The sequence below is a fragment of the Cucumis sativus genome, chromosome 6, assembly GCF_000004075.3.
Source record: "Cucumis sativus cultivar 9930 chromosome 6, Cucumber_9930_V3, whole genome shotgun sequence".
Classification (NCBI taxonomy): Eukaryota; Viridiplantae; Streptophyta; class Magnoliopsida; order Cucurbitales; family Cucurbitaceae; genus Cucumis; species Cucumis sativus.
The window spans coordinates 18,179,794-18,197,715 of record NC_026660.2 but is presented as its reverse complement, the minus strand read 5'-3'; the positions used below and the strand labels follow the sequence as shown (position 1 = coordinate 18,197,715).

The 17,922-nt window shown below is 33.9% G+C and overlaps 3 protein-coding genes across 17 annotated transcripts; all 3 read left to right on the top strand.

Moving 5' to 3' along the window:
* Positions 1 to 3,586: 3,586 nt before the first annotated feature.
* Positions 3,587 to 8,830, top strand: LOC101207918 (protein phosphatase 2C 53). Of its 9 annotated transcripts, none has more exons than XM_031886939.1 (7): positions 3,589 to 3,742; positions 4,047 to 4,150; positions 4,233 to 4,352; positions 4,539 to 5,859; positions 5,984 to 6,301; positions 6,415 to 6,520; positions 8,110 to 8,830. In XM_031886939.1, exons 4-7 carry the CDS (start codon positions 4,957 to 4,959, stop codon positions 8,442 to 8,444), a joined length of 1,662 nt encoding a protein of 553 aa, XP_031742799.1. In that variant the 5' UTR covers positions 3,589 to 3,742; positions 4,047 to 4,150; positions 4,233 to 4,352; positions 4,539 to 4,956; the 3' UTR covers positions 8,445 to 8,830. The 9 variants fall into 9 exon arrangements, with proteins under 9 accessions (XP_011657378.1, XP_031742799.1, XP_031742802.1 ...); XM_031886938.1 differs by having other exon boundaries at positions 3,602 to 3,826; XM_011659077.2 differs by having other exon boundaries at positions 3,602 to 3,954.
* Positions 8,831 to 9,489: 659 nt separating this feature from the next.
* LOC101208159 (uncharacterized protein At4g33100) lies at positions 9,490 to 10,445 on the top strand. Its single transcript, XM_004144155.3, has 3 exons — positions 9,490 to 9,752; positions 9,851 to 9,935; positions 10,032 to 10,445. Exons 1-3 carry the CDS (start codon positions 9,619 to 9,621, stop codon positions 10,113 to 10,115), a joined length of 303 nt encoding a protein of 100 aa, XP_004144203.1. The 5' UTR covers positions 9,490 to 9,618; the 3' UTR covers positions 10,116 to 10,445.
* Positions 10,446 to 13,386: 2,941 nt separating this feature from the next.
* Positions 13,387 to 17,911, top strand: LOC105435853 (protein PLASTID MOVEMENT IMPAIRED 1-RELATED 1). Of its 7 annotated transcripts, none has more exons than XM_031887204.1 (4): positions 13,387 to 13,647; positions 13,835 to 13,883; positions 14,207 to 16,491; positions 16,580 to 17,911. In XM_031887204.1, exons 3-4 carry the CDS (start codon positions 14,231 to 14,233, stop codon positions 17,721 to 17,723), a joined length of 3,405 nt encoding a protein of 1,134 aa, XP_031743064.1. In that variant the 5' UTR covers positions 13,387 to 13,647; positions 13,835 to 13,883; positions 14,207 to 14,230; the 3' UTR covers positions 17,724 to 17,911. The 7 variants fall into 7 exon arrangements, with proteins under 7 accessions (XP_031743064.1, XP_031743063.1, XP_031743059.1 ...); XM_031887203.1 differs by having other exon boundaries at positions 14,204 to 16,491; XM_031887199.1 differs by having other exon boundaries at positions 14,130 to 16,491.
* The last annotated feature ends 11 nt before the right edge of the window (positions 17,912 to 17,922 follow it).

The following is a 17,922-nucleotide window of genomic DNA, read 5'->3' as shown; positions in this document are numbered from 1 at the left end:
TGTATCAATTAATTAAAACATTGAATATGAATTGTGATAATAAACGAGTTGTGTTTCAATCAAAAGTGCTTATCTAAATTGTGATAGTTCATCTTCTATAGACCAACCAAGTAGGGTTTTACTATGCACTGAGACAAAATTTTATGATTTCCACAATAATCTCGACGGGAGGTCTCGTGTTTAGCTCTTCAAGTGAAAGTATAGTAAACTTTTACCACATAAGTAGATTACAAAATGTTGTTGCAAATTGTCTTCCTCCTAGTTCTATTTTCTAAGATCACATTGATACAATTGTGCTATTCCACCTTGGTCGATCAATCCTATCTATCTATCTGTCTATTGACGTTGACAAACTAAATTATCTTTTTGCTGTAGTGTGTATATGAAATACATTTTCAAGTATTCAATTAAAAAAAACACCACTATTAAAAAAATCACTCAAAATAATTTTTGAAACGTATTTTAAACCATTTTCATCGAAAGAGATTTTAAATTAAGACGGGTTATTTGAAAAATAATTTTCTTACATCAATTATAATTTATAATGTTACTTATTTTAATTCTTCAAAACACAAAATTCGAAAACAATCTTCAAACTATAAATTCATTTTACTTTATTTAAGTCCAAAATTTGACAATCTTTGAAAAAGAAGAAGAAAAAAAAAAATGTCAAACTTTGACAATCCTATTCATATTCATTGCATCTACTAAAATCTTCACTCATATATTTGATAAATATTATGCTGTTTAGAACTGGTATGATCAATTTCAATCCAAAAGTATAATGATTACACTTTTAATTTACTACATAACATGAACTAAAATTATATTTGTTTCACTTGAAAAGAGAGACCCAAAAAAAACCAATCAACAAAAATGATATTTATTTAGGTTAATATATAAAAATGTAACTTTCATTTTCTAGGCCTTTATATTTCATGTCACATCACTTTTTGTAAGGTTTTATAGTTTATTATTAAATTAAATTGATTGAGTTGACTGATGAACTAAACACAATCTTTTGTAAAACCAAACAAGATTTCCCCATCTCTAACTTTACAATTAATCAACTTTTTGGTGTAATCAATTTAGTGACAGAGTCAAAATATAGTTTTATTTGGACTTTCTCATCACTCATAAAATAATTCAAATAAAATAAAATAATAAAATATTACATTTTTTTTTATAGTTGTGGGATATAATTGAAGATGAAATTTCAATTTTCTAATTTCTAAATATTGTATTAGAAAACATATATATTTGATTTTTGGAATTAAGAAAGATAGACATGACAAATATATAATACTAAAAATGAATAATTGTCACAGTACAATAGATTCAAAAATAAAATATATTATGAACTCCAAAAATCAAATGTTAGTAGGACGGTGATAAGTAAAAAAAATAGAAAGTTAAAAATATAATTTTTTATCATATGTTTTAAATTTTATTTCATTCAGTTCGTTGTTTAATTTTTGTTATTGTAATTTTAATAAATCTTAAATATAGTCATTTAAATTATTTTTTATCGGTTAAATAATAACACTCGTGCAAGGAAATTTTATCCGAATATATTTTCACATCCTATAAAGAAAACCTATAAATCAATCATCCACTGAATTGGAAAAATGAAAATGAGTGTATAATTAAAATGAAAGTTTTTTTTTTCTTTTTACCACTATCACTATCAACTAAATTGAAATAAAACTCAAATTTCAAAAATGAAAATCAAAATATTTAAAAATCTAAAAACTAAATTGATATCAAACTCAAAATTTACAACAATGTCCTTATTTGGAGAGGAAATAACCTAACCAAAAAAGGAAAAGATGAACTTCAAAAAATAGGTCACTTGAATTTTGGGCCAAAATATACTAGTCGACCTCATTGAGGTTGAAGCTAACCATATCCTTTGATGAATGGAAAATATTACATCAATCTCATGGCATATAGGAATGTCAAGTATAATATCTAAAGATGACGTAATGTGATTTACAAACGACTATGAAAATGATGTTATAGGTTCGTATAAATACATCATTATAACCTACTTTATTGTAAGTAAGTCAAATTTAACATGTAAATTTATTATTGTTATCACGTGAAAGTTAAGTACGTTTTTCTTTTATAGATCTTGACATCAACAATTACTATCATTATTACTAAATATTAATTTTTAGTAGATTTTAATCTAAATCTCACGATTATCAGGTACGTATCAACAAACTTAAGCTTTTATTGTTACAATGGCTAAATAATCTTTCCTATGTAATTCCGTATAAATATGTATAGAAATTTAGAGTACCAATGAATGCTAAAACACATGTGAATAAACTTATAATAATAAAAAACAATTAAAAACAATTTCTAGATAGTTATACTCTTCATTAATTAAAGAGTAAAATAGGTAATGTAAATTACATGTAAACTTTAATTTTTTGATTATATAATAAAACCATAATATTGTATATAACAATAAGCGTCTAGATCTTTGAATCATGTGATTTTATAAAAAAAAAACCAGATAAAAAATCACATAGTTTGATCTATGAATGGTGACCAATCCCTAAAGCTCTATCTATAAACATCATGTGTTTAATTAAGACATTATCTTTTTACCTAATAAGCTTAATAAAATAATAGGTCCAAAAAGATAAAATGACATATAGTGTACATGGGTCACGTTAATAATAATATGATATTTAAAATAAATCTAATAGTAAAGTTTTAAAAGAAAAGAAAAAACCTAAAATTTAATAGTAATTAGTTTACTTTATATAATATCGAAATAAAATAATCGGTAATTTTCAACTAATAAAACTTAGGTCGGCTGTATTTTAACATGCTGCTTAGTAAGAAAGTGTTTTTAGATTATCACATGGGAGGGGAGGTTCATATTCATATTTGATTATTTGGAGTAACGTAAAATCTTAAGACGTTATAAATGTTTCAATTTTATTATGAAATTTGAGTTTTATTTCAATTTTTGTTGGTGTCTTATTTTACCAATTTGCTTTGTTTTCTTTTACTAAAATACTAACTTATAGTTTTTATGATGTTAATATTTATTGAGTAATTTAAAATAGTAGTGTCTAGATAATAAAATTATGAAATAAAGTTTTAGATAAAAGTGTAGTGACGAAGAATAATAAAATTTTTAAATCAATTAACAACCCTAACAAACTACCGATGAAAAAAAAGTATTAAATTAAAAACGAAAGTTAAAAGTATAAATATGGAAACTTATCTAAAATCAGAACATTTTAAACAGTTTAAAATCTTTTTTCTTATTTTAATTTTTAAAAATAAAATATTAAACTATATTTTATAATATGAACAAATTGAAAGAAAAACTATTCCAATACTTAATTTTGGGACCAAAGAAAAAAGAAAAGAAAATTGAAATATCTCAAACCATTAAGTTAGCAGAGTAAAAATCACTTTCACATTGGCAAAAATTTAACATATTTGAGATTTTGAAATATAGAAAATTTTATTGGTCGGAATTCATTTTCAGCAATAAATGAAGATAGACATAAAAAGGAAAATGAAAATGAAAGTGGAAATTGATTTTAACTTTTTTGTTTTGTTCGTTCATCAAAGTTGGGAGTGATTGGAAGAAGGAGGAGGAGGAGGAGAAGAAGAAGGAGGAGGAGGAGGAGGAGGAGAAGAAGATTGTAATTAACAAAAGACTCTTTTTGATTGGATTGTAAGGGGAAGGGATTAAGAACATCATGGATTGGTGGGTTTTCAACTACTCGACACGTGTTCTATTCTTTCTTTTTCTCTCTCAACATTCAACAACAACAACAAAAGAAAAGAAGAAGTTTGTATATATTTTTTTTTCTACCCCAATTCTTTTTTCCTCGTATTTGCGTACTTCTCTGCAGCTTTGGCAATTTTTATTTGTATTTTTTCCTTTCTGGGTCTTGTAAATTGCTGTTTGTTTAAGTGGTAAGCAACCCATTATTTCTTGTTTCTTCATTTTGATTCTTTGGTTTTTTGTTTTTCTTATTCTCTCTCTTTCCCCCCCTTTTTTTTGTTAGCTTTGTGGATTTGTGATGTTGAAGAGGGAAAAGAAGGAGAAATAGTGGGAGAAGAAGAAGAAGAAGAAGGGGAAGAATCTGCAGTTGACGAGCTGACAGATTAGGTAGTGAACTCTTTTTTCTACTTTTTTTTTTTTCTTTTCTTGGTTTAATTTTTTTTTTCTTTTTTGGGTTGATTATTGTTAGTATTTGAAAGAGAAAGCATGAGAGGGATAGTGGGATAGAGAGAGGAAGCTGAATTGGATATGAGAGGTTACGAAGGATTGCCTCTGATTTAGGGAAACTCTTATCAATTTTGTTTAAAGGGTAACTATCTTTTCTAGGGTTTTCTTCTGATTCTTGGGATTTTGGCTTTCTGTGTTGGTTCTCGTGATATTTCTTAAAAACCCCTTTTCGTTATGTCTTTCTTGTGTTTACAGATAAGGAGTTTGGTCTGATTTTATTTTATTTATAATTTTTTGGGGTTTTTTTATTTTCTCTTTATGTTTCCAGGTTTTTCTCTGCATTTAAAGTTTCTTCTGGTTGATTCCTGCTGGTTGTATTTGTTTGGGGTTGGGCAGAAAGGAGTTGTAGAGATGGGAAATTGATGGGCTTATCAAATTCTCCAAGTTAAAGTTTCTCTTTGAAATTGGTGGTCTGATCCAGTGTAGTTGACCAGATCTGGATGTTCATTTTATTTTCCCCTCACTTTTTAAGGCCTTCCACACGTTGCTTTCCCTGACTTGGCTTCCTACTTTGAGTCTTGTCAAGTTTCTTATTGATGGAAAATGGTTTGTTCAACCCCAACATTCACATTCCAAGATCATTCTTAATGACAGAAAAAGGCGGTGGATTAGTTGAAGTATGACAGGTCTTGTTATTTTGGAGGGGTTAGGGGGTAACTTTTATCATTGCTTAGGTAGAGAATTTGATGGAGGAAATGTCCCCAGCGGTTGTGGTGCCATTTAGGGTAGGTAATTCAGTCTGTGATAACCCCAACATGGCAACTCCCATGGATATCACAAGACTTAAGCTAATGGCAGATACTGCTGGTTTGTTATCTGATTCTGTGACTAAGGCTTCTGATGACCTGACTGAAGTAGGTTCTGATGATTGTAAGAGTTCTAATGGGGAGGAAGAGATTGGTATTACTGCAGTTTCGGTTATGAATGACAAGTGCGAAGGAGTTCCATTGTCGGTTGTGTTATCTCAAAATAATAGCAATTGGGGTGCGGCAGGCGAGACGATATCCCATGGAAGTGAGGAAGATGATTCTTTATCATTAGAGGGCGATCACATTTACGATAGCTCTTGTTCGCATTCAGTGATTAGTGAGACTAGCAGCATTTGTGGTGATGAATTTTTAGGTTCTGAGGCGTCTTCTTTTGATGCATTTGATTCTATCATTAATGCTAAGGACATTAGCAGCGTTGAGATTGCAGCTAAAGCCAATATTGAAGAGGCTAATGTTGAAAGTTTCGAGACTCAGATTGCAAGTTCTTCTTCTGCAGCAGCTAGCCTTGAAGAAGATGTTGGAGGTGGGATAGGTACTGCAGCATGTGATAACATGGTCCTTCAGCTGCCTCTTGAGAAAAAGGCAAGCGAACCAGTTGGTCGAAGTGTTTTTGAGGTAGATTGTGTACCTCTTTGGGGATATACATCGGTCTGTGGAAGAAGACCTGAGATGGAAGATGCAGCGGCAACCGTACCTAGGTTTTCAGAACTTCCTGTCCAAATGCTTGTTGGCGACCGAGTTCTTGATGGCTCAAACAAGGCTATAGCTCACCAAACCGTTCATTTTTTTGGGGTTTACGATGGTCATGGTGGCTCTCAGGTATGCATACAAATTCCATTGGTCAGGTGAATGTGTTTTTTGTTTAACTTCCTCTGCCCTTTCCATCATATACAAGTCTTCTATTTAATCACTGTTGTTTTACCTCAAATCTTTTAATATATAGGTCGCAAATTTTTGTCGTGAACGTATGCACTTGGCTTTATCTGAGGAGATAGAACTTGCTAAGCACGATATAGCTGTTGGCAACATGAAGGATAATTGCCAAGAACTATGGAGAAAGGCATTCACCAACTGTTTTCTAAAAGTTGATGCAGAAATTGGAGGAGGACCCGGTGTTGAGCCCGTTGCGCCAGAAACTGTTGGCTCCACTGCTGTTGTTGCAATTATCTGTGCCTCTCACATTATTGTTGCAAACTGTGGAGACTCAAGAGCAGTTCTTTGTCGTGGGAAGGAGCCAATGGCATTGTCCGTGGATCATAAAGTATGTCCGTGTTTGATCTTTCAATAGTCGACTTCTCATATACTTTTTTTCTCTTTATCTTTGATTTTGTTCCACTAATCTTCATGTGTTTTAACCTCTTTGCTGACTCTCAGCCAAATAGAGCAGATGAATATGAAAGGATTGAGGCTGCTGGAGGAAAGGTCATACAGTGGAACGGACACCGTGTTTTTGGTGTTCTTGCAATGTCGAGATCCATTGGTATGTCTTCTCCTACATGAAATTTTTAAGTCCAGTTTTCTAGTCACTTCAAACGATACAATATCTCCGACGATCTCTTGCTGCTTCGCTAAAGTAGTCTATAGTTGCTGTAAACTAAACATACCCAGGTGGACTCAAAAGAAGAGCGTTCCATTGGTTCCAAGTCAAAGCATCTTTCCCATCAGACTTTTTATTGTCCGTCAAGATTCTAGGCTTGACATTCTTGAGATGTGTCCACTAGTTTATCACAAGTGGATGCCACTTTGGAGTTCCATTTCTTATTAAAGTGTGGAATATTATCTCTGGTGCTGTTCTTACAGTTTTTACTCTTATTAACCAAATAGTTTAGATTTTTAGTGAGTGAGGTGATAGATATGACTAGATATTGCCGCAGAATTTGTCATACTTTTTATCCTTGTGCTTTTTGTAACCGTGCTTCAGAAGCCTTGCAACAGAGCTATTTTCCCGACCAAGCTGATGTCACCTCTCATCTCCGTTGGATTCTACTTTTTCTTTTTTGTCTTATTTTCTTTAAAAAAATTAACCGAGTATCAGAAGGCAAAAGTCTTAGGGCTTGTTTGGATTGACTTGAGAAAAAAATGTTTTTGACAAAGGTCATTTTTATTTAAACTCTCTTGATAAATACAACTTAAAATCAACTTTAAAAGTGTTTCAAAAGCATTTTGAGTTGTCCTGGACACTTATTTTTTTTCTTTCTAAAATGGGTCTTTCAAAATCAAGCACTTGAAAAGTAAACCAAACACATACTTAGTCTTTATGCACTATGAGAGACTTCATCCACCTTAGGGGAGGTATGGGGATGTAAAAAGGGTTTGAAATTGTTAAAGGTGAAACTTCTGGGCTTGGACCTGAGACTTCAAACAATATTATCTACGAGGAGTTACCGTTCTTTTAAGTCAATTATAAAATTCTCTGTGTAGACTAATGAGGATTTAGGATATGAAATCATATTTTGTTCCTCTAGGAAACAAGAGACACTTTTGGTTCCATCATGCTTGAAACAATTTAGTCGATAGGCTACATCAAAATGAGTTTGCCATTATGTTTACCCTTTCTATTATTCAAGATGCAAACCATATCAGAACGAGCTGCTTCTGACAGAACATCTCACGGGTTGTTTGGTGCCGCTCATCTACATGGCTTTTAGTTTTAATCATGCCCCCCTCTGTCTGCTAGTGGTGCCATGTTATGACATATCCTAAGAACTTGAATTTCTGAAATGCTGGGTTGTCCTATGTGAAATTTATAGACACACAGTAGAATTAAGTGCATCATGTGGATATAATTTCGTTTATGGTGGCAATTATGTTCTGTGGATATGGAGGTCAATCTCCAATCACACGAGTTGAGGTTGATCTAAACAACATACAAAAAGGAGATTGCTGTGATTTCTGTGTTGAACGGGAATATAAAAAATTGATTACTTGTTGGTTATAATTATATTCTTTATGAGTATAACTGTAGGAGATTGCTGTTTGTGTATATGATGCCATGATTTTCAATTTTCGAGGCACGGAGGTTGGATTCATATCATATGATTATTCAAGTGTATCCCACATGGATTGCAGGTGATAGATACTTGAAACCATGGATCATCCCAGAGCCAGAAGTAATGTTTGTCCCTCGAGCGAAAGATGACGAATGCCTCGTTCTAGCCAGTGATGGTTTATGGGACGTGATGACGAATGAAGAAGTATGTGACCTGGCTCGAAGACGAATCCTACTCTGGCACAAGAAGAATGGTGTCAGTTTACCTTCTGAGAGGGGGTTGGGGATCGATCCTGCAGCCCAAGCAGCCGCAGAATACCTCTCAAACCGAGCTCTCCAAAAGGGCAGCAAAGACAACATCACGGTAATCGTGATTGATTTAAAAACTCAAAGGAAGTTCAAGACAAAATCATAACGGAATCATTCCCCCTTTTCTTCGTTTTAGTTGTACTTGTACCATATTCTTGTTATGATTTATGACACAAGGGAAACACAACGATATTAATGTTCGCCCGGCTATTTTTCTTCGGGGCATTATGATATTAATGATATGAATGTGAAGGAAGTATGCAGCATTCTAGAATCTCCATCCATGGTGCTTAAGAGCCATTTGTTATAAAGCTCTTGAGCCTCCTGATGAGTTTCTGGTAATGTAAATGGCTGCTGCAGCAATGTGATAGGATAGACGAAACAAACTGGGACTCTTCCACGCTTATTGCTCTATTTTCATTGTATCAATTCGTACTCTTGGTGCTTATTATAAAAGAATTAGCAGAAATTGAGTTCTTTTTTTCTTTGTTCTATTCTTTTGTATATACATTCTTATATAAACATCACATAGTTGTCCTGATTTTTGAGGTTCTTTTTTGAACCACTCCCCTTTTCAATCTTTAAAATCATCAGTCATTCATCTTCTAACTTTACTATCATTTGGGTACTTGTATTTATTCATCAAATTACTTCACTCATAATCCTTATATTGTGCATTTTATTTGACAAAACATGTTTCATAGCTCACATTTGTTAAAACTGATAATCAAATCACTAAATAATATTTGTTGTAGATGGGACAACAACATATGGAATGATAACTAGTGACTTGAATTGAAAATTCTTAAATAATGAGTTTTTCTTCTCACTATTAGAATTTTTCAAATATAACTAATGAAACTAAGATCATAAATCCAAGTGAAACGTAATAAAATAATGGTATATTGAAAAGTGGATCTCATATGTTGTTTATTAGTGCTTTTTTACTATATTCTATTGATCATAGAAGGTGATTAATCAGATTGTGTTTGGAAATTAAGTGTGTTATAGAACGAAAAATATAAATTTATCACGTTTATCGTAATTGTTGTCGTGTTGGTAACGATAACAACCGTTTGTGTTTGTGTTTGTGTTAGGATTGATAGGTCAATAAGATTGGATTGCAATTTCCCAAAATTTATCCCAAATTTAAAATTTGAATCAAAGACGGGAAAAATGAGCGTTGAATTGAAATGGGAAAGGTATAAAGGCGCGAGAACAAACGACGACTTCGTTGGCCGAGAAAATTTCCAAGAGCCGCCGCGTCGTTCAGGCCGCTGATGCTTCTCGGATGGTCATTTGATGGAATGATAGTATCTCAAGCAATGGGCTTCAAGAGAGAGAGTAAAAGCTCCGCTTCTGCAACATCGCCGTGTGCTGATCTCAGGGCTGCTTATCACAATTGTTTTAATCGGTTCGTTTCCATTTCCATTCATTCCCTAAACCCCTTTTGAACCCTAATTCGTTCTCACCTCGGCGTTGTTCTACTGATCTCCCGTTTCTAATTTGCAGATGGTACTCGGAGAAGTTCGTAAAAGGTAATTGGGATGAAGAACCCTGCGTCTCCGAGTGGCAGAAGTACAGGGCTTGCCTTTATGTATATCTTTGAACTAACCTTGATTATTACTAGGTCTTGTAAATATCATTATTTTTGCTTTTTGTTTTTAGATCTGATATATAGTCTAATTGACAGGAACATTTGGATGATAAGAAGTTGAAGCGTTTCTTGGAAGAGGAAACGCTTGTTCATTCCTCCATGAAATCTGATGGGAGTTAAGAATCAAGATAGGCTTCCTTGTTGATGGTACGCTCGAATTCATTGGTTCCTGCAATTACGCTGACAGTTTATCTTGTTTGAGGCCATTACGAACTTGAAAACCATGTCTACTGTTATTCGCCATTGTTAGGATCAAAATGGCTGCATATTGAAGTTTAGTTTCTATCTCCCCCTCTTGACTGTACCACTATATTAGAACAAATGGAGGGTCTTGCTAATTGAGATTTAAACTATTTGAATTTTGAAGAACACCTGACTGTAATTACTTGGTAGAAATTCAACGAGATCAGCTTATGAGGATGACTTATTAATTGAAAATCTTTTGTGTTCTATAGTGGGGTTCTTCTCTCTGTAGAATTCACTTAAAAGAGCCATTGGTACAGAACCAAAGAGTTTCTTCTATAATGGGGTTCTTCTTTCTAGTTCTAGATCATTTGTCTTCTCCTAGAAGCTTATAATTGTAGTTCTGCAGTGGTTTTGTTCTATTCAAGCAAAACTCTCCTCTCTGTTCAAGCAAAGTGCAGATAATTAGCTGTTAATATCTGCTGTAGGATCCTTCTTTTGACGAGACTCTTATTGGGTAGTCTGATAACAAAATGAGGATGTGCCATAGTGGAGCATTATGCTCATAGTGAGCTGCATTGATTTCCACTGTTTTAGAGTCAATATATGGAGTGGAGAAAACTTGATCGCTTGATTGCGTGATCGCTTTTTAAGTATTTAACTTTAAAAATAAATTATTATTTGTTAAAAAATTAAAGTGTTTAACCATCATTCAAATTAACTTTTGTAACCTTTCAAAGTTTATTTTAAACAATGTTTTGTTAAAAAAGTTTAAACGATAATGACTTTTTAAAAATTAATTTTTTCTTTAGTCAATCCAAACAAACCATTGTTCTGCATTCTTTGTGTTAATCTGATTCGAGACCATCCACAAGTTGATTGGTATTTAGAAACTTTTCCTACCATTGAAATGAAAAATCTAGCTTTCATTCTAGAGTATCTTTTTTCTCTTTCTGAAAATCACTCGTACATGCTTTTTTCCCAGTTTATGCTTTACTTTTATGCATACTTTTATAAACTGATCTACCTATTCCTTTTGGCGAGAAACCGAGCTTTCAAATGAAAGAATAACAGTTGTGTAAAGAAAATCCCCAGAAAAGAGGAGACCTGAAAGCCTACCGAAAAGGACTCGAATCCAACAAAATTAAGATAAATTCATTACCAGGAAGGCATTAAACCTCGCTACCCCATCCTTTCCAACTCTCCAAACTCTGTAAAAGTCCTATTGTTGCTCTTCGAGCATTCTATGGCTTAGAATCTCTCATCACTTGTATGATTCCCTGGAAATGGAACGTATTTGATAACTCAGAAAGTATATTATCTTAACATAAGATAAGCTATATAGGCATTTCATTGAATTTGGATGATACTCCTCTCCTATTACTATTACTATTATTATTATTATTATTATTTGGAGACAACATATGGAATGGGAGAATCGCACCTCAAATCATGTAGTTGATAGTACGTGAACTATGCTCCGTTGGTGTTTGACTCCAAAGCTGAAAAGCTTGAATTAGAGCAATGTTCAAAATATTTCCAAAAATTTAGTTCTTCCTTTGATATAGTTAGCCACCTGATGAGACTCGATTATATTTTGTTTATTGGAAGAATCATCTGAAAGAGAGAAAGAGAAAAAGAGAAATGGATTTTGCAATATTGATTGATTATCAGACGATTTTGTACAATTATTTTAGATATTAACCTGACTTTCTTGAAGATATCCCTTTTAATATCTTACAATCTTCTAGTCATTAAGGTAGAAATACCACACTTCATTTATACTTAAAATGTTATTGCGATTGAATAACACAGAATGATACACCTTTGATCAGAAATGTCCTTTTTTTTTTTGTGTTTTGTTTTGCAAAAAGGTGAAACTAAAAATGTTCTAAATGCCGAATTATAGAAACAAGGTACGATTTAACATTCTAAAATTGCTAAAAGTAATTCAATTTGTGTAGATTATAGGAAAATGTTTTTCTTTTTTAAGAAGTTGTTTTTATTTAAACTCTTTTGATAAAAATTATTTTTAAACGACTTCGAAGGAACTTTATTCTCATAAATGATTAATTTTTTTTCTTCCAAACGACTTATTTTCAAAATTAAACTATCGAAAATTTATCAAACTTGGCCTTGGCCTTTGATCTTAAGTTACATAAATAATCATCCCTCCCCAATAAAGTATAATTTGATTTCTCTACTAATTTTCTAATCTACTTCATTTTAGCTATTTTATAAATTGTTTGTTTCTTTACAATTATTAAAACTTATAATCATCCCTCCCCAATAAAGTATAATTTGATTTCTCTACGAATTTTCTAATCTACTTCATTTTAGCTATTTTATAAATTGTTTGTTTCTTTACAATTATTAAAACTTATCTTCTATTTTGGTCTCAAAATTGTATGAGAATTGTTCTAATCATTATTCATTGTCTTTATTCTTTTCAGACCAACAATTTTATATTCTCAATTATTTTAAATAAAAGGCTTTGATTATTCTTTTTAAAAAGAGTGCAACACAACACATATACTATATTTTTTAGGAGATTGCTTTCCTATATTTGACTTTTGGTTTTAGCATAAATAAAAAAGTCTCGTAAAATTGATTTTTAATATAACTTTTTGTGATTAAATAAATCGTAAATGAAATTAGTATTACCCAAAACATCAATTCTAATAGAGTTTATAATACATGAAAAGAAGACCTATTCAATTCTCTCACCCATTACTCTCCAAATCATATAGTTTTATAATTTAAAAAAAGATCTTTTATTTATTTGTCTCTAGATTTTAAAATTAGTTTCTATTCTATTTGTCATATAGTTTTATAATTTAAAAAAAGATCTTTTATTTATTTGTCTCTAGATTTTAAAATTAGTTTCTATTCTATTTGTAAGTTTCAAAATGTTAAAGAATTGAGTTTTGAGTTTTATTTTTTTCTTAGTTTTAAAATTACTAAAAATATTTTAAAATATGACAAAATGATAAAATAGCAAAATATAACATTCTGTCATTTTGTAATTATCTGTAACTAAGTTGATGATTTTGCTATATATGTAAGGAGAAAAAAAAAATCAAAATTTACTTTATATCTAATTAATTAATTACTAAATTCAAAAGGTTTTAAAGAAAAAAAAAAGTTAGAAAAGGAGATTTATGTAAAGATTGAAACTTTAGTATGGAAATTGGAAGGTAGGCGAGGTTGTTGGGTATAGTAAATTTCATTTCCACAATCAAGAGCCGCGTGTGTTCTTCTTTTTCACCCATTTGATCTCGCCGATCTGTCGGTCCCCTTTGTCTCATCATCCGCCTCAATTGCCAATCCAACGATTCATCTTTCAATTTCGAACAACCCCTTTTACGGATTTGCCTGAATTCGCTTGCACTGTAATGGAAACCCAAATCAAATATTCAATTTTAAGATTTCTTACCTTTCCAAGTTCCCTTTTGGCATATAAGACAAGGTATTAATATCTTTCACGCTTTTCCTCTGAAAAAAATGTAAAACCCATCGAAAAACATTTCCAAGGGAAGAATATGCTCCATTCCCAGATTGATTTTGGGCTCTATGGTTCATATTCTTTCTTATTCTCTCTTCCCCTTCTGATTGATTAATCTATTACTGTATCTACTTCTTTTGGGTTGCAACAGTCTACTTTCTATTTTGTTGTGGAGAAGCTGCCCAAATTATTGAATTTTGGTACTGTTTCATTCTCTTTCTTGTTTGCTCAATTTCTTCTTATAATCCTGGACTGATTTATTGGGATTGGGATTGTTGGTTTATTTTGGCTTTCTGTTTGTTTTCTATTGAACTAATGGATTTGATTGTGAATTCTGAAAAGGGGAATGGTGTTTTATAACGGGGTTTTCTTATTGTAGATGATGATATTGAATTCCTTTTTACTTTCTTTATGTTCCCTTTTCCTGTTTTGTGTTATGGATTCAGTGGTTTACCAGAGTTGCTGTGAACCCTTTTATTTGTGGAGGTTGTATTTGTGACATGATTGTTGAAACTAGTAGCAGATTGTGGGTTTGCTTGATGCACAAATGAAGTCTGGGAATGGTGATGGCTTAGGGGAGTCTGATGGGGGAAGGTTGCTGGAGGAAATTGAGGCAATAAGTAAAGCTCTGTACTTGCACAAGGGCCACACGAACTCAATTGTTTATCCACCTGATGTACGGCCAGGATCCCATTTGGCTGAATCAAAATCAAGATTCAACCAGGGATATCATAATGATGGAGAATCATTGGCGGATGAAACTGAAAGAAGGTCATCATCTTCTACATGGAACTGGAAGAAATCTTTGAAAGCTCTAACCCATATTCGGCATCGAAAGTTCAACTGTGTATTCTATCTCAAGGTTCATTCCATAGAAGGTCTGCCCCCAAGTTTCGATAGCCACAGTTTAAGTGTGCATTGGAAAAGGAAGGATGAGGTTTTGCAAACGCATCCGTCTAAGGTTTTCCAAGGCATGGCTGAATTTGATGAGACTTTGATTCACAAATGTGTTATATATGGTGGGAAAAGCTTGGCTCATAACTCGGCGAAATATGAGCATAAACTTTACTTGATCTATGTTTCTTTGCTTGGAGCACCAGGGCTTGATTTTGGGAAGCATTGGGTTGACCTCACAAGGATTTTACCTCTTACCTTGGAGGAGCTTGAGGGGGATAAATGTTCTGGGAATTGGTCGACCAGCTTTCGACTTGCAGGCAATGCGAGAGGTGCTAGCCTACACGTCAGTTTCAGTTTTTTAGTTACTAAGGACGATCCAATGAAATTGAGTGGTCCTGAAAATGTTGTCCAACTCCTGAAGTTATTGCACCATAAGTCAAGGCTTGCTAACTATGACGCAAACCATAATTCTACTAATTTAAATGGGCTTCCAAATCCAGATGGAAATATTTCACACAGTCGATCTGTTACCTCTACTCAGTTTTACGAAGCAGGACTTTTTGATGAATTAAATCCAAAACTGGAACTCTCCGAGTCAATTAGCCTTTTGTATAGTAAGATGGATGAGGCAGACCAGCATAAGTCGGGGCATTCAGATTCTGAGTTGGCTGAGCAGCTTGAATCACAATCTAATGAGGAACAGAGGTCTGATGAAGCAATTGGAGGTAGTAATGACCCTGGTGAGTTTTCCATTATTGAATGTGGGATAGAACTAGCTGGGATGGAAGATAGCTTGGATAAAATTACTGTTCATATTCCTGAGGGCTCGAGAGTAGAAACTATTTCTTTGGATGATATCATAGAAGACGACAAAGTTGGCATTGAGATTAAGTCAAATGTCATGTTGAAGGATGCAGTTTGCGATATTCATGTAGATGACTCTACTCAGGACGAATTCGATAATGAGGAGAATAACTTAAAACTGAAAGTAGAAGAAGTTGCTTCAGATGAGTTGAGTTCAGATTCTGATCACGAGTTGACGTCACAGTTGGTGGAGACAGATTCTCCATTAGCTGTTGGTGAGCTTGTCGAACATGAAAATGATACGGAAGCCAAGGAGAATTGTGCTAGAAAATCTCTAAGCCTTGATGACTCTTATGAATCTGTGGCCAATGATTTCCTAAAGATGCTGGGGTTGGAGCATGGTTCTGCCAGGTTTTCAGATCCTGATATTTCGTCTCCTAGAGAGCGTTTATTGAGAGAATTTGAGGAAGAATCCCTAATTTTTGGTAATCCATTATTGGATTTTACAGCTACAGAAGAGTGGCAGGATTTTGGAGGTGTTGATATGGAGTTTGCGTCTGAAAATCAAGATGAGGATTTTGATTTTTCTCCCATTTATATTACTGAAGAAGTACAAGAAGAGGGGCACCAGTCCTTGAAAAATAGAAGGAATGCCAAAATTCTTGCAGACTTGGAGTCGGAACATTTAATGAGAGAATGGGGCTTAAACGAGAGTGACTTTGAACACTCTCCACATTATAGTTCAAGTGGATTTGGGAGTCCTATAGAGTTGCCCCTAGAGAAAGAGCCACCAAAGTTGTCTTCACTTGGGGAAGGTTTTGGAGCAATTCTTAAGATGAACGGTGGTGGATTTTTACGGTCCATGGGTCCTTGGCTCTCTCAGAACACTAGCATTGGACAGAGCTTAGTCATTCAATGTTCTGAACCGGTTGTTTTGCCTGCTGAAATGGGCCATGATATCATGGAGGTAGCACAGAATTTAGCATTGGCAGGAACTGTTAACCTTTCTACTCTGGCTAAAAAGTTGATGCCGTTGGATGATATAACCGGGAAAACTCTCCACCAAATGGTATTGGAATGTCCTCTCGGCACAACTTTGCTTGAGAGGTCAGCAATTGAATTTTGGTTTGATTTTAAAACTTTTTCATTATCTCAATTCCTGGCAAGTTCCTGACTCATCTTCTTTCTGTCACAGGGAGCCTATGATTGAGCATAACGTGTTATGTAGTTCGGTCCCATGCTGCGAAAGGAAAGACATCGAAGGATTGCCATCTCATCATAAAGATAGTAGCCTTCGATCTCTTCTGAATTCCGAGATGCATCAAGACCTTGTGTCACCTGATGATATAGCATTTCGGGCCATGGAAAAGATCGAAACCCTCTTAATAGAAGGATTAAGAATACAGTCTGGGTTGACAAATGATGAGACGCCAGCACGAATCAGTGCCCGCCCTTTTCATTGTCTGCCAGCCTGTCGACTGAGGCGTTCCAATTTGGGCAGTTCTTGTAGTTTGGAAGGATTAAAGGAACTGCAGTTTATGGATCGCCCTGATACAACAGGTGATGTTGTTGGGTTGATGGATCTTTCTATAACATTGGAGCACTGGTTAAGGCTTGATGCTGGTAACATTAATGATGATGATCAAAATGGCCAGCACATTATGAAAACTCTTGTGGCCCATGGTGCTAACTATGCAGATATAATTGAAAGACTATCAAAAGATATCAACTCTGGAATATCCAGCAAAGAGCTGGGATTGTTTGGGAACAAGCTTGTGGTGGCTCTCATGGTGCAACTTAGAGATCACTTACGGGACTACGAACCAGTTGGTGGCCCGATGATGTGCGTAATGGAGGTTGAGAGGTTTTTTATCAACACATCTCGTGACACAGCCAGTGAAACGAGCAGTGTCAACAATGGGAAAGAGCCATTGCAAACACAAGAAGATAGTCCTCAAACTAACCCGACTCAGGAGAAAGCAGACCAAGGACACTTTGTTCGTGCATTTAAAATCTCTGCTATTCATCTTTTGGGTGTAAACTCTGTGCCTAATAAGATGCAATTCTGGGCAACCACGATGCAGCAGCAATTGGGATCACGTTGGTTGCTTTCGAGTGGAATGGGTAGAAACTTCAAGCTCCCATTATCCAAGTCGAAAGCAATCGTCCAATATTCGTCACTTGGTACCAAAGCTCCGACTGGCGACATCTTGTGGAGCATTTCCTCTGAAATACACGAGGGAATGATTTCTGGTTCATCAGGTTTGAGTTTACATAAAAGAAACCCTGATGTCGTGATCCCGAACCAAAGTATTAATCTACATATACGTTGTAGTTGATCAATCGATTGGCCTTGTATTGTGAATCAGAGTTGTTCCTATTGTATTTATTTTCTTTTTGTTTTACTTGTAAAGGAATTGGTGAAAGCAAAAGTTTTGAGTGTCTTCATAAGATTACTTTGTATATTTGCTTATTCCAGATTCATTTTTGTATATCTATGCGTTTCTATATTAACAAATTTTTTGTACCATGTTCTTT

Bases quoted from the DNA above. Each gene is read 5' to 3' on its own strand.
- LOC101207918 (XM_011659076.2), top strand. From the start codon at position 4,957: ATGGAGGAAATGTCCCCAGCGGTTGTGGTGCCATTTAGGGTAGGTAAT. The intron at 5,860-5,983 runs GTATGCATACAA...TTTAATATATAG, and splicing joins ATGGTCATGGTGGCTCTCAG to GTCGCAAATTTTTGTCGTGA. The intron at 6,302-6,414 runs GTATGTCCGTGT...GCTGACTCTCAG, and splicing joins CATTGTCCGTGGATCATAAA to CCAAATAGAGCAGATGAATA.
- LOC101208159 (XM_004144155.3), top strand. From the start codon at position 9,619: ATGCTTCTCGGATGGTCATTTGATGGAATGATAGTATCTCAAGCAATG. The intron at 9,753-9,850 runs GTTCGTTTCCAT...TCTAATTTGCAG, and splicing joins TATCACAATTGTTTTAATCG to ATGGTACTCGGAGAAGTTCG. The intron at 9,936-10,031 runs GTATATCTTTGA...TCTAATTGACAG, and splicing joins AGTACAGGGCTTGCCTTTAT to GAACATTTGGATGATAAGAA.
- LOC105435853 (XM_031887204.1), top strand. From the start codon at position 14,231: ATGAAGTCTGGGAATGGTGATGGCTTAGGGGAGTCTGATGGGGGAAGG. The intron at 16,492-16,579 runs GTCAGCAATTGA...TTTCTGTCACAG, and splicing joins GGCACAACTTTGCTTGAGAG to GGAGCCTATGATTGAGCATA.